Source organism: Bacillus rossius, chromosome 3, assembly GCF_032445375.1.
Source record: "Bacillus rossius redtenbacheri isolate Brsri chromosome 3, Brsri_v3, whole genome shotgun sequence".
NCBI classification, from domain to species: domain Eukaryota; kingdom Metazoa; phylum Arthropoda; class Insecta; order Phasmatodea; family Bacillidae; genus Bacillus; species Bacillus rossius.
In genome coordinates this window covers 68,069,961-68,082,846 of record NC_086332.1, presented here as the reverse complement: position 1 = coordinate 68,082,846, position 12,886 = coordinate 68,069,961, and the positions used below count along the sequence as shown (strand labels likewise).

Here is a 12,886-nt window from a genome sequence, read left to right as displayed (position 1 = left end):
ATTACATCTTATATATAAAATTCTCGTGTCACAGTTTTCGTTGCCATACTCCTCCGAAACGGCTTGACCGATTTTGATGAAATTTTTTTTGCTTATCCGGTATCTATGAGAATCGGCCAACATCTATTTTTCATCCCCCTAAATGTTAGGGGTAGTCCACCCCTAACATTTTTTTTAATTTTTGGACAGAAGTTTTTATTTTATTTTTTTTATAATGTGGCATTAGAAAATACATACAACCCTAAATTTTCACCCTTCTATCATCAACCCTTAATTTTTAATATATTTTTATATTTTTCAACCCCGGTCGATAGCTGATCAATTAACACTTGATCAACCTTCCCCGCCTACAGCGAGCTCATTACCTGGATTAACTCATAGACCACATATTAATATGAAATGCCATCCCTAAGGGAGTGAAAAAGTGATAATTTCATTTTATAACAAAAAAAATCATAGGTCATAGACATACAAATAGTGAGTGAGTGTCATTTCTTTATGTCTGCCACACGATCATACACATAGTAAGGTCTGGCAAATTCACATTTTTCTCCTTGGTGAGACCAGCCCGCTTAGTGGAGCTCGCAGCAGCTAGCAAAATAAAGGCGCTCATAACAGTTTTGTTCTTAACTTCGTCAATAGATAGCGTTAGTTGCCTTGAATTTTAAACGCACCATCGTTTGATGCGTTTGTCATGTCTTTAATTTTTGTTTGTTTGTGCCGTATATGTTCCTATACCATTCATCCAATTGCGATGCAATTTTGGTGAGTTGTTATGCGCATGCCCGTGAAGGTTTCTCAGACGGTATAACTATTTTGCAATAGTTGGAGCACAAATCGTTTCAAAAAAATGTGTTTATTTCATATTATATAACGGCACTTCGTCTGTTTTTGTTGTATAAGTGCACATGCATGACACAATTTATTTAAATATAAAAGAGAGTCAGAGATAGAGTGATATATATACAGAGTGAGAATGAGAGAGACAGAGAGATAAGTTGAGATAGAGCGAGGTATAGAGAATGAAATGGGTTAGATAAATAGATATATAGATGCATAGCGCTATATAGAGATTTATATTTAGAAGAGATAGAGATAGTGGGAGGTAATTATATATGTACATATGTAGATATAAAGAGATAAATAGAGATAGAGAGATACATATATAGATGTAAATAGAGATAAATATATATTTAGAGATATGAATGGATGATTATGTGTAACTACTTTAAACATATTACAAAACAAAACTGAATGAGGCATTGTAATGCATGCTGAGCATTAGCTTGATAATGGAATCATTTCAATATTAGTAATCTCTTATTTTTCAGCTTTTTTCTATAGTGCTTTATAAAGTCTAGATTGCATACAGACCACCAATTTTTCGATATATACAGGTAAATAACTATACACTGGCAGAACGTCTGTCGAGATCTGAAAGTGATATAAATTATTTTGCACAATTGACATTCAAATTAAGAAGACAATAAAAGTTACTAACTACATCTGATTTCTAAAAAGGTCCCCTTCACCCTGTGTTCAGCCCGGGCAGCGCTGGGTACTGCAGCTAGGAATTCCCTAGAAATAATTTATATGGCAAAACAACGTTTGCCGGGTCAGCTAGTCTCAAAATAAAAATTTATATTATTGACATGGAAAGGTTGTTAAATGAATAGTGCAATGAAAAAAATCACGGGCCTAACCGACTGGTGTAAACCATGCGGTGATACGCAAAAGAGCACTTTTAATTTTGAAAATTCCACAGCAATTTTGAAAATTCCTCTCAGTCTCACTGTTAGTAAAGGATGGTTTGTAAAGTTCTTGGAAAGGTTCGTGTCATGTGTTGAAGGTCATGCCTGGGTGGTGCCAGGGCAGGCCAGCCAACTGGCTGACTGATAAGTACATAACCACCTAGCTCCCATTACGCAGTGTTGCAGTGTCGTACTTGTCATATAAAGTATTTGGTGGTAGTTTAAAACAGATAAATGGTGTGACATCAAGTGTTATTCTATGCATTTATATTATTTAAAAAATAATTTTCTACACATATTAGAACACATTAAATAAAATAACTTGTTTATTTATGGAAATTAATGGTTCATAATACGTAATTTTGAATAACACGAACATTTTTAGGAACGCATTAGTCGTGCTAAGTAAGAAATTGATGTACAGTAATAATTTTCATCATTAAAATTATGACACAATAAACTTTTTAAAAACACTTTTTTTAAATTATTATAACAAATTTATGATAAAACTTCAGTGCTTAAAATTTTCTGGTAGAAGTGAAAAATGTTTTGTCAGCAGATAGTGCCGGATTAATAAATGTGGACCCGGCGACCGATAGGGGCCTTGTCTGTAAGGGGGAAAACTTAAGGCTGTTATTGACATACAAGGATTAGTAATAAGAAAAATGTACCCAGGCCCTAAGTCTATCTGCCATTGTTACACAGTACAGTGAAACTGACATAATTGGCTTAAACCAGTATATTTAAATTATATATCAGAGATCACACACATTAATTTCAAGAATGTCCTTACATGAAATACATACTGTAATGTAGTTTTGAATTTAAAAAAAAATACACATAAAAGAAAGGGCTCCTGGCACATGTGTATGAAAGGCAAAGTGAAAAGGTCAACCTTCCCTGTCTTATGTGTAAACTCTGCCATATAACTCAACGATGATGATGTTGAGAAAATACATCTTTTTTGGAATTTTAAGTGTGATAATAATTGTTTCTTCATACTGAAAAAGAACTACCTCAGTTCAAGCTAGTTTTATTTGTATTAACAAGACTACTCACCTACAATGGAACCATTTTCAATTATTTAAATGTTGCATGAAACAATAGTTATTATATATTAACTAAATACTATATTAATGCAGAAATTATAAATTCTGTTTCTAATTATCATCAAACTACCAATAACTCAATAAAACTACATTAATCATTAGCCATCTTAAATCTGATATTACTGTACCTCAAATGCTGAGACTCTGTATTTGTCCAACAATTCCGCATCTTCTTTTCCCAAAAAAGCGATTTTGGGTTCTTTGAAGTATGCAGGTATCACATTTCCAAGCGAGACATTTTTGAAGCCTTCCACCTGCCTGATTTCATCATCTAAAACCACCGAACAAACTTGTATTTTAGTAAAGGAAAAAAAGTTTTATAATTAACATTGCATTAATCTCTGTAAACACATTTGATTCAGATAATCTTTACATCCCATTTCAGGTACCTTAAAACATTGCCAGATTAAAAACAACAACCGTATGATATATATTTTCCTACAGTAAAATCTTGAAATGCACATACAAGATACATAATCAAAACATTTTATCATATCTGAACCTAAATTTTGAAGTAGACAAAAGAACTAGAGCTGGTACAATATGATTAAAAATACGTATGATAATCAGCTAAATTAACAAAAAGTGGTAAATAATTAAATTTAGGAGTACAGACTATTAGTATTAATGGGATCAACTATCAGCTTTTTAGTTACAAGTTTTTTTTTTTTTAATTTACTGGTACTTGAGACAATATTATGTGTACCTATATACATACTTAGTTTTCTGTTTTAGGGTAGCATATAATATATGCCAAATTAAATGTTTGATAAGTTATGGATTGAGTAAATTCTTCTGCTAGCATGAAATATTGCCTTATGTTTGTATAATTAAAATTTTCAATCTATCGATAACAATTATCATGCATGTAATATCAAACAACCAAAATTTAAGTCATTGTGTGAACAAGGAAGCAATACTGTGCCAATCCAGACCTCACCGGCTAGCTTTAACCTGAATAGCACAAACATAAAACCCTTTAATAATTTTGGTTTGGCACGAAGAATAATTTCAGTTCCATAGAATTTAACCTCTTTAGGTTATGTCTGTTTACCCCAAAGATGATCTAGCAAAAAATGAGATAATTTTTTTGAAGTTAGGTCATTTATTCTTCTTATGTGGTCAATACTTACATGTCCTTTACAAAGTAGGTCCAAAGAAACCACTCACTTACCCTCGTCAATCGCTACTCACAGTTCTGTGCCTTCACGAAATACTGTCCCTAGTGACTCCATCACCTAGGTACGAAAATATATGGAAAATAAATCCCGGTTGCCCAGCAGACCTCCCGGGTCTACATCGCAAGTTTGGGGCCTACAAATTCAAGTTAAATAGTCTGAAGGATTCTCCTACAAAGGTTCATACCTAACTGCGGCATGGCCCCGGCACCCAGATGTGAAATTATCCGCCTTGATTCACATTGACTATTATTTGTGAGCAGCCACCCCCGCATGTCCTTTCGGCACAGTACTTGAATGACGACTAACGAGGCTGTGTGCAACTGCGTGGCAGGTGCTCGACCTCCCCAACCAGTCACAGCACAGCACTCACTAAACATAGCAGTACGCAAATTTCTGATCCCTCGCAACAAAGCTTTTTCCTGCAAAATACAAGAAAAAATCACCAAGTTTTATGATTGGCCAGCATCTCTCCTAGAAAAGGACACCTGCCAATTTTCCCATCTTAAGAACACACACAGAAACTGGCAGAAAAACCTCTGCAGTTGAAAAACTGTACAGGAAAATAGGTGCCAGCTTGTCGCTGTCCTTCCTTATACCAGCACAATACACAATGTTCCAGAATTACAATAAAAACTTGCAAATGAATACCCATGTAAAATATAGGCATGAAACAATTAAAGCAAATAAAATTGAGAACCAGTAAAAAAAATCTAGTGAAATGGCTTTTCTGAATAAAATAATCAAGTATCAACATTTACTTATGAGAATATTAAGAATGATAAAATACAGGTATGAAAAACTAGGTTACTACGACTTTGACTCATCTCATCAGCTGATACTACTACTGCATTACTTAAAACCATGATGGCAAAAAATTACTCTGCAAAGCTGGGGAGGGCAGGGATCTGCAACGCTACAACTGTTATGGTTGTAATCAGCATGATCAATTAAGAAAAGGAAAGGCCCAATCAAATTCCCAAATACCAGAAAATCTTAGTATTCAAAGAAAAAGATCTGAACTTCAAGACAAAAAAATTGAACGAAATGTCCGTGAAATGAAATCCCATTACCATGTACCTATAAATACACCAACAGTTCTGTTTTTAATACTGGTTTATACTGACCTGTTACTAAATGTAAAACATCTTGTAATGAAGAAAAAATATATACTTTAAAGTGATAAAATCTTTTATGTGAGGTACTTTGTAATTAGAAATAAGCAATTCTCGACAACAACTGGAAAAATTTGAAAAATAAATTTTCTGGAACCCTCTTATTTATCGGCTCATAAATTTTCGAGAATAATTCAAAAGCCTGATTTCAAAAGGTTGTTCAAAGACATAACCAGCACTCAAACTATCAGCTAAGTGCTCTTTACAGGGAAGAAAAAGTCAAGTTGTTATAAATAGTTTTAAACTGTCAAAACACTATAAAGGTAAAGTTACTCTTTATAGCAAGGAGTAATGAACGATTTAAATTCAAGGAATATGTTTGTTTTTCTCTAAGCTTTCATACGAAATGTCATGTAAGAGTTTTAACGTGTGGTTTAGTTTTGTTTTATCTCTGGTTGTTGTTTGGTTGTTTGAAGGTTTTAAAAAAGAAAGAAAAATGTAAAAAGTAGAGAAGATAAAATAATTTAAAACTTGAATTATAATTTTATTTTATGATGTTATAGATGTGACTAGAGGTAAAATTGCTGGATTGTAAGTGTTGAAATAGCTTGGGAAGTTGGGATTTGTCGATATCCTTGAAGATAAACTTTAAACTACAGAGACGTGAAGCATGGTGCAGGAGCAAGATAAGGAATAGATGTTGGATTGATGAAGCTACCAGACGACTACTGGTAGTACTGTGCCATCATCGGGACAATGAAGTGTCGCAGGAGTGTTTCATCTGGTGCTCGTGTGCTGTCTACATCGGTATATGTTTCCAGGTATTAATATAGAGATCACTCTACCAAAGGACTGGTTATATAAAAGAACTTCTATAAGGTTGGTCAGTTGGTTGAGATATGGAGAACTGTAAAATTTTACTATTTATAATTATTTAAACTGGAATCTTACACCAATATAATCATAATTACACTAGTGAAGGGCCCTTTGTTTATAATAAAATAGTAAGAAGTCAGACGATTACTAGTAAGGATGAGTAGTAGTTTGATACCCGTATGATTGCCATTTGTTTAATGTCTGATTTTAGTTTCTTTATCTCCACTTGTACAACCCCAGAGGAAAAAAACTCCGACTGAGTTAAATAAAGCTTGGAAAAAATAATATCTAATTATTAACTCTGAGTACCACCTACCTTGAGCATTGGTATAATATAACTATTATCCAAAATCTACTAAAGGGAGTTGTATAACACTGGTAAACCTAAGTACATATTTATAAAACTACCCAGATATGTAAGCCAGCGCACAACGTACAATGAGGTAGTGAAAAGTTAATATTTTTAAGATCGACTTATTATAGAAATCCGTTAAAGTTTATTAAAATACAGTTGCAACCTGCAGCGTTTATAACAAATACGGGCTACATACATATTGCATTAAAGTAAAAAATTTAAAAAAAAGGCTGCAAATTGATGGAAAATTACCGTCAATAGCACACCGTACACAGAGAAAGGTCATTGTACTCGGACAGCTGCTGTTACGGCGTGGCATAACCGCCGGCTGGTACTCTTTGTTCGCTGAGCTGCACATGCACAGTATAACTCACTCTATGATAAGTTGCTCTTTGTGCTGTGTTTGAACATATTGTTTAATATCTGTGGTTACTTAGTTGGGGAAAAAAAGGGACTGCTTTGTTTAAAGGAAAAGTTGCAATGCATTTTATATTTATACCTGGTCACATATATTTCTTTCATTACTTAACACGACACAAAAAGTTCATTTTTCAAATGGAGAATAACGTAGTTTCCTGGTAAACGTCCGAACAAAACTGAAAAATAAATATGGTATTAACCTATCTTCTCGTTTATTTACGCTTAACGTTTTAGAAATCTTATAGGTTAGGCGAAGAATTAATTGTTTCAATGTGTTTGACATACGTTTTAATTATTTTCATTATTACAACATATAGAAATGTACACATTGTGTTCTGTCTAGTTTATGCCAAAAGATAGAGTTGGTGTACTGCTTCATAAGTACCTACCACATGTCTGAATGAGTCAACAGTAAATCATTAAACTTTTAAGGGTTGAATTTAAGAAAGTTATGGAGATGATCTTATGTATATTTTTTTTGTTACAGTTTCTAACTTCTTTAGTAATAAACAGGTATTATACTAGGTCCAGACTACCGGTGCCCCACCCAGAAGTCAATCCTGAGTCCGCCCCAGCAGACAAAAGTTCCTCCCAAACACAGCGCTCTCTTTCCCTCTCTACCAACCTGATGTAAATAGGGCTGATGTAAATTGATGTTAAGGTTTTGGACCAGCCCTTTGCTTCTTTCAGCAATTTTGTTTTTAAAATATCATTTCAAATTTGTTTCTAAAGTGTTTGTTTCAATAAATATAACATTTGAATACCTTTGCTGTTTTTTTCTTAAGAAATCCAAGCCAAAAAGACATTCATTTTGTAACAACAATTAAAATTACATAAATTCTTAATCACATCTTTGTTTAAGATCTAATTTTAATCTTGACAAAAGTCTGCATCAAACTAAATAAATAAATAAATAATAATAATAATAATAATAATAATAATAATAATAATAATAATAATAATAATAATAATAATAATAATAATGGGCAGTGAAAAATGGTGAATGCGAAATTGCGAAATTTTTATAAAACCCCTTTCAATTATCTATACTGTATCAATAAGTAAACTTAACCTATCCACAGCACACCTATACACATTATGTTTTCGCGAAATCTTATTACCACCGCGAAATATACCAACAAGGTGCGAAATTGGCTATTTGGTAACGAAATTACGAAATGCCTATATAATTTAATTCGAAAATACGTTTAAATTATTAGCAATGCACGAAATAACTTCCGTACATCGATACGATACCCGACGTAGGGGACTGTACACAAATGGGAACAGCTTTCCAGACAAAATAATAACAAAAATCACGGAGGAATGGTATTGGTTGGAACAGAACTTTCTATGGGAGTGTATACCAAACAGAACAGCCCGCGAGTTGTTACCTTTGTGCTTTGTTGTCCCTGTTCACGGGATGTAAAAAAATTAACTTGTTTGCCAACTGGTTGTTGTACTACCGCAAAATATCATTAAAAAAATTTAATGCATCGTAACATAACCTAAACGTAAATTATCACTTGACTTTAACTCCCAAACAAACGCTTCGTTGTCAGTAAAAATTGTGTATAAAAATGCCAAAGGTTTTAAGTGTATTTGAAAGGGCACGGGAGTATGAAAGTGAAGGGTTTTATGTGTTTGACAAACATAAAAAGTTATTATGTGCAGTACTGCAATGTAACAGTTGACTGGAAAAGGAAGGATAGCAGCAAAAACATTGTAAACAAAGGTCTTCGCACAAAGTCCACAAAGATAATGGTGGCAACGGAGTGAAAAGACAGATAACAATTGTTGAAAATGTGTCTATGAACAAAAAACACAAGGCCAAAAAAACTAAATTTGCGAAAGACACAATGCGGGCTTTCGTGCAAGCAAACATGACGCTTGAAAAACTGGACCATATAGGACTGCGATCGGATGAATGATTACATTCCAGGTAAGTTGAGTAGAAGTGCCTCATTACCATAATAAAACACTTTTAATGTATTTTGCATTTTTAGTCTTTTTGAGTTTGCTAACAGCCATTTGTAGGTACGTAATTTAAACTTTACTGCTACTTGCTATCAATCTCATCTGTCACATGCAAAATATTCTCAAATCACTTAAAGTCTTTAAAATAACACCAACTGGTCATTATTTCACACTTGCTAATAATAAAAACTACTTATCTTTTTTCTGTATTTCATCTCTGGTGTTTCCATAATTTATTAATGTGCAAGGTAAATACAGGGGCCTTCAAATTTCACAAGAGAAGTTATGTAGTGCTAGTATCGAAACACATGGAAACAGGATTATTTTTCAAAATTTAGTTCAGAATGTGCGAAATCAATACAAATTGAGAAAATAAATATTGTTTATTTTTATTGTCCGGTGACCTTCCACATTCACCTACCTTACGAAGCACTTACCTTGAAAGTTTGAAAGTTGAAGAGGAGGAGAAAATAAAAGAACTCATGAAAGGGCAAGACATTGTATTGTGTGACGAAACAACCAACAAGAAAGGACAGTGTGTGTTCATCGTACTATTTAAGATTCTGTCTGCAAGCAGTGAACAAAATTTGCTTGTACCTGGGACAAAAGTTTTGATGAATGCAAATTAGACAGAATGCTCACTAGAAATTGTTGATATATTGGTGAAATTTGATGTGAAATATGATAATGTAATTTCACTCACTTGCGACTCGGCAAAGTACATGACAAAATGTGCTGACCTTTTGCGCGTTTTGGTAAGTGACAAACTGCTACATATCCAGTGCTGGGCACACCAGCTCTGCCTGGCTAGCAATATTTGGGTGGCACAGCTTTCCGAACTGAATGAGTGTGTAATGAAAACCAAAATGTTTTTCTTGAATTCAATGAACAGGAAACACCACTATTTTCAGTTTCTGAAGGTGTCGTCCATTCACCCCAAATTGTTCCCATCTCCTGTTTTAACACGCTGGAATTCGTGGTTCCTTGCTATGGAGTACATTGACACATACTTACCCCATCTTTTAGAATACTTCAAGACAGAAGATGCAGAAACTAGTGGCAGTTCAACAGAATATTACATGCAGATGTCTATGGACAAAGTTGCTGTTTTGCAATGTGAAGCAAGATTTGTAGTTGAGCACTGTAAGTCAACTGTAGAATTGCTTGAGATTTTAGAGGGTTCGTCATATCCTTTTGCTCACAGGTTAATAGGAAAACTTTATGATTTGAAAACCAGTTTCAAATTGGCCAGTGATAATACTTTTCATCCTGAAACAACACAGATGCTGAACTCACAACTTTGCTTGAAATCTGCTGTTAGGGCTACTCTTGTTTCAACAGGACAGAATTCTCTATTGAAGCTATCATCGTTGATTGCCAGTGATCCTGCCAAGGATTTTGTAGAGTGTGTGGGTGTTTTGTTTGATCCCAAAGAAATTGCTTGTAAGGGGCTAGAGGTTGACACTGTTGAGTTGCAGAACAAGATTGAAAAACTTCCTTTCCTATCCCAGGTGCCTTTTCGACTTGTTCTATAAGGCTACACTCAGACTAAACAGGCAGTCTTAAAATCAATTTCTAACAACGTCGATATTCTTACCATCCTGCTGTCTTTAAAATCAGATTTCCCAGAGTATGCAACCAATGCTGTGAAGTGCCTGTGGATCCCTGATTCCAATGTTGACAGTGAGAGGGTTTTTTTCCATTTACAGCAACATCATGTCCGACAAGCGAACATTTTTGCGGGCTGATAACATTGAAGTTATGTTAGGATTGTGTTTTGGAGCTAGCTATTGAAGTCAAGGATTTTAAGTTTTTGAGTATTTGTGTTACTACCACAATTCAGTATTTTCACATGTTCTCTATTTCATTCTTGTCAGAAACAATGTAAACAGATTAAGAAGGCCATGTTAAGTTACTTAGTTTACTCTAAAAGTACTTTTGCAAATTATTCAAAAAGATTGTAGCAGATTCCTTCGAAAAAAATCAAGAGGATCCACAGTCACACAATGCACGCCACAAACCTGTGTTACAAGTTTTGCAAATTTAATAACACAATTATTTAGATTGACTTTAACTTATTTTATACTGAAAATTGTATTACATTTGGTCAAAAATATTAAGAAATTGTTTGAAATTATATGAAACAATTTTTGGTAGGTATTGTATTATAAATCTTAAATGTGTATTATTATTATTATTATTATTATTATTATTATTATTATTATTATTATTATGAATGTCTTGTGTAAAAAATTGTTATAATTAGGGATGGGGCGAACCTGATTTCCTCGAATCCGAATCCTAACTCAAATCCTAGACTGGAATTGCCGAATCTCGAACCCAAACCCGAATCTTTTAACAGATGATGTCCACATATCTAATGTAAGTGAGATGTATTCTGCTTGCACTAAAAGTCCCTTGACTTTATAACATGTAGTTTGGTACATTTCTGGTATAAGTGTATATAAAGACAAAAAATTTTCTTGAAAAATTTCAGTTTTAGTACAGATTAGCGGTTAGGATTTTTTCTATAAATAACTAGAGGTCTGCGAGCCTAAGAATTTTTACTTCGAGCCGAGCTCGAGCTTTTGTGGTACAGTTATACTTTTGGGAAATTATTTTTATCTTAAACTTAGTATAATGTTTGAATAAAGTATTAAAATGAAGTGGGCTTATTAATTTTGGGTAACTATTTACAGAGTGTGTTTACATTTTGCACTGCTAGAAAAAAAAAATTTTTTTTCCATTGAATCTTACCTGTTTCCATTGGTTCATTAGTAACTGATTTCATCCAACTAACATAACCAATCATATGTTTGTGTAAATGTAACATATCTTTGGAAAAATTTCATCCTTGTCAATTTTTCTGGAGTCCTTACTGAGCTTCAACAAACTTAGCACCAAAAATCATGTTGTTTGAAAAGTACATTCACATTGTTTCAAAATTTCCTCACAATAATTCTGAGAGAGATTGTCACAGAGTATTAAATTCTGTTCTTTAATCTATCATGCAGAACAATAATTTGTTCTGTACGTTCAGGAGTTAAATTATCTCTACAATTGGAGATGAGATAGTGTTTCCAGCAGAAGAGAAGCATCTCTCGCTGGCAACCTACGTGGCTGGAATGGTTTAGTAAAATTGCTTAACCTCAAAATTAGTGTCATAAATATCTGTAACTGACTGGTTATTAAAGTCTAATCAATTGAAAGTAATAAAAATAAAAGTATTTTACTTAATTATATTTACACTTGCAAAAAAACATACACAAATAAACCTACATGGAAATTAAAGTCTTTTTCAATATCCTGAAGTCTGAAATATGTTTACTCATGTCATCAAATGTAGAGCTATACTGAAGAAGCCGATTTTGCTAATATTTAGTTGAATCAGCATTTCTGCCGACTTCCGATACAGTACGCTTGTTAATTTGCGGCCGATATTACTGAAAAACGAAAGAGACTGCCATAACCTAAAAATCCACGAGTACCATTTTCACTTTTCGTAGTAGTACTGCATTCTTTCAGATCGCATTATTTCTTAGCTACATGTGCCAACCGTACATATCAAAGTTTAACATCCTTTTTTTTTTTTTTCAACAATGTTCTTTAATTTAATATGTCATAAATAAATAATACATTACTATCACGGTAAATATACATCTCTGTTGTTACGGTAACTATAGTGCAAATATGGTAGCTATCATGCTTCTGTAGTAATTATGGTATTCTACAAAGAATCTTGTTCTTTTTATGGAATTATCTTAAAACAACTATTGGGTTTGTACTGTAGTTATGGTACATCATCCATATTTATTCGTATGTTGTTCATTTGTCTTTTCTTCATATTTACGTGCACGTGCGCCATTAATTGAGACAGGAAGTTTCAGAAAAAATTTTAACTGACTTTATATCACACATTTAATGGCATAAATGATGAGACCTTGGGCAATTTAAACGCTTTATACGGAAAAACCTACCATGTGGGACCTCGTAAGCGAGTTTTACTGTATTTTTTCCCCATATTTAGTAAAAAAAAAAAAAACGAATCCTTTGACGAATCCTATATCAGACGTGCCGAAGCTTCGAATCCCTAGAATTCAGCGGA

At 33.5% G+C, this 12,886-nt stretch overlaps 1 protein-coding gene across 5 annotated transcripts in view; it reads right to left on the bottom strand.

Annotated features, from left to right (window-relative positions):
• The window catches only part of LOC134530842 (dipeptidyl peptidase 3), a 79,000-nt gene that overhangs the window by 29,126 nt on the left and 36,988 nt on the right, over positions 1 to 12,886 (bottom strand). For all 5 annotated transcript variants that reach the window (XM_063366095.1, XM_063366092.1, XM_063366094.1 and 2 more), the window contains one exon: positions 2,989 to 3,131. In XM_063366095.1, coding sequence (XP_063222165.1) covers positions 2,989 to 3,131 — 143 coding nt within the window. The remainder of the gene's footprint in view (positions 1 to 2,988; positions 3,132 to 12,886) is intronic.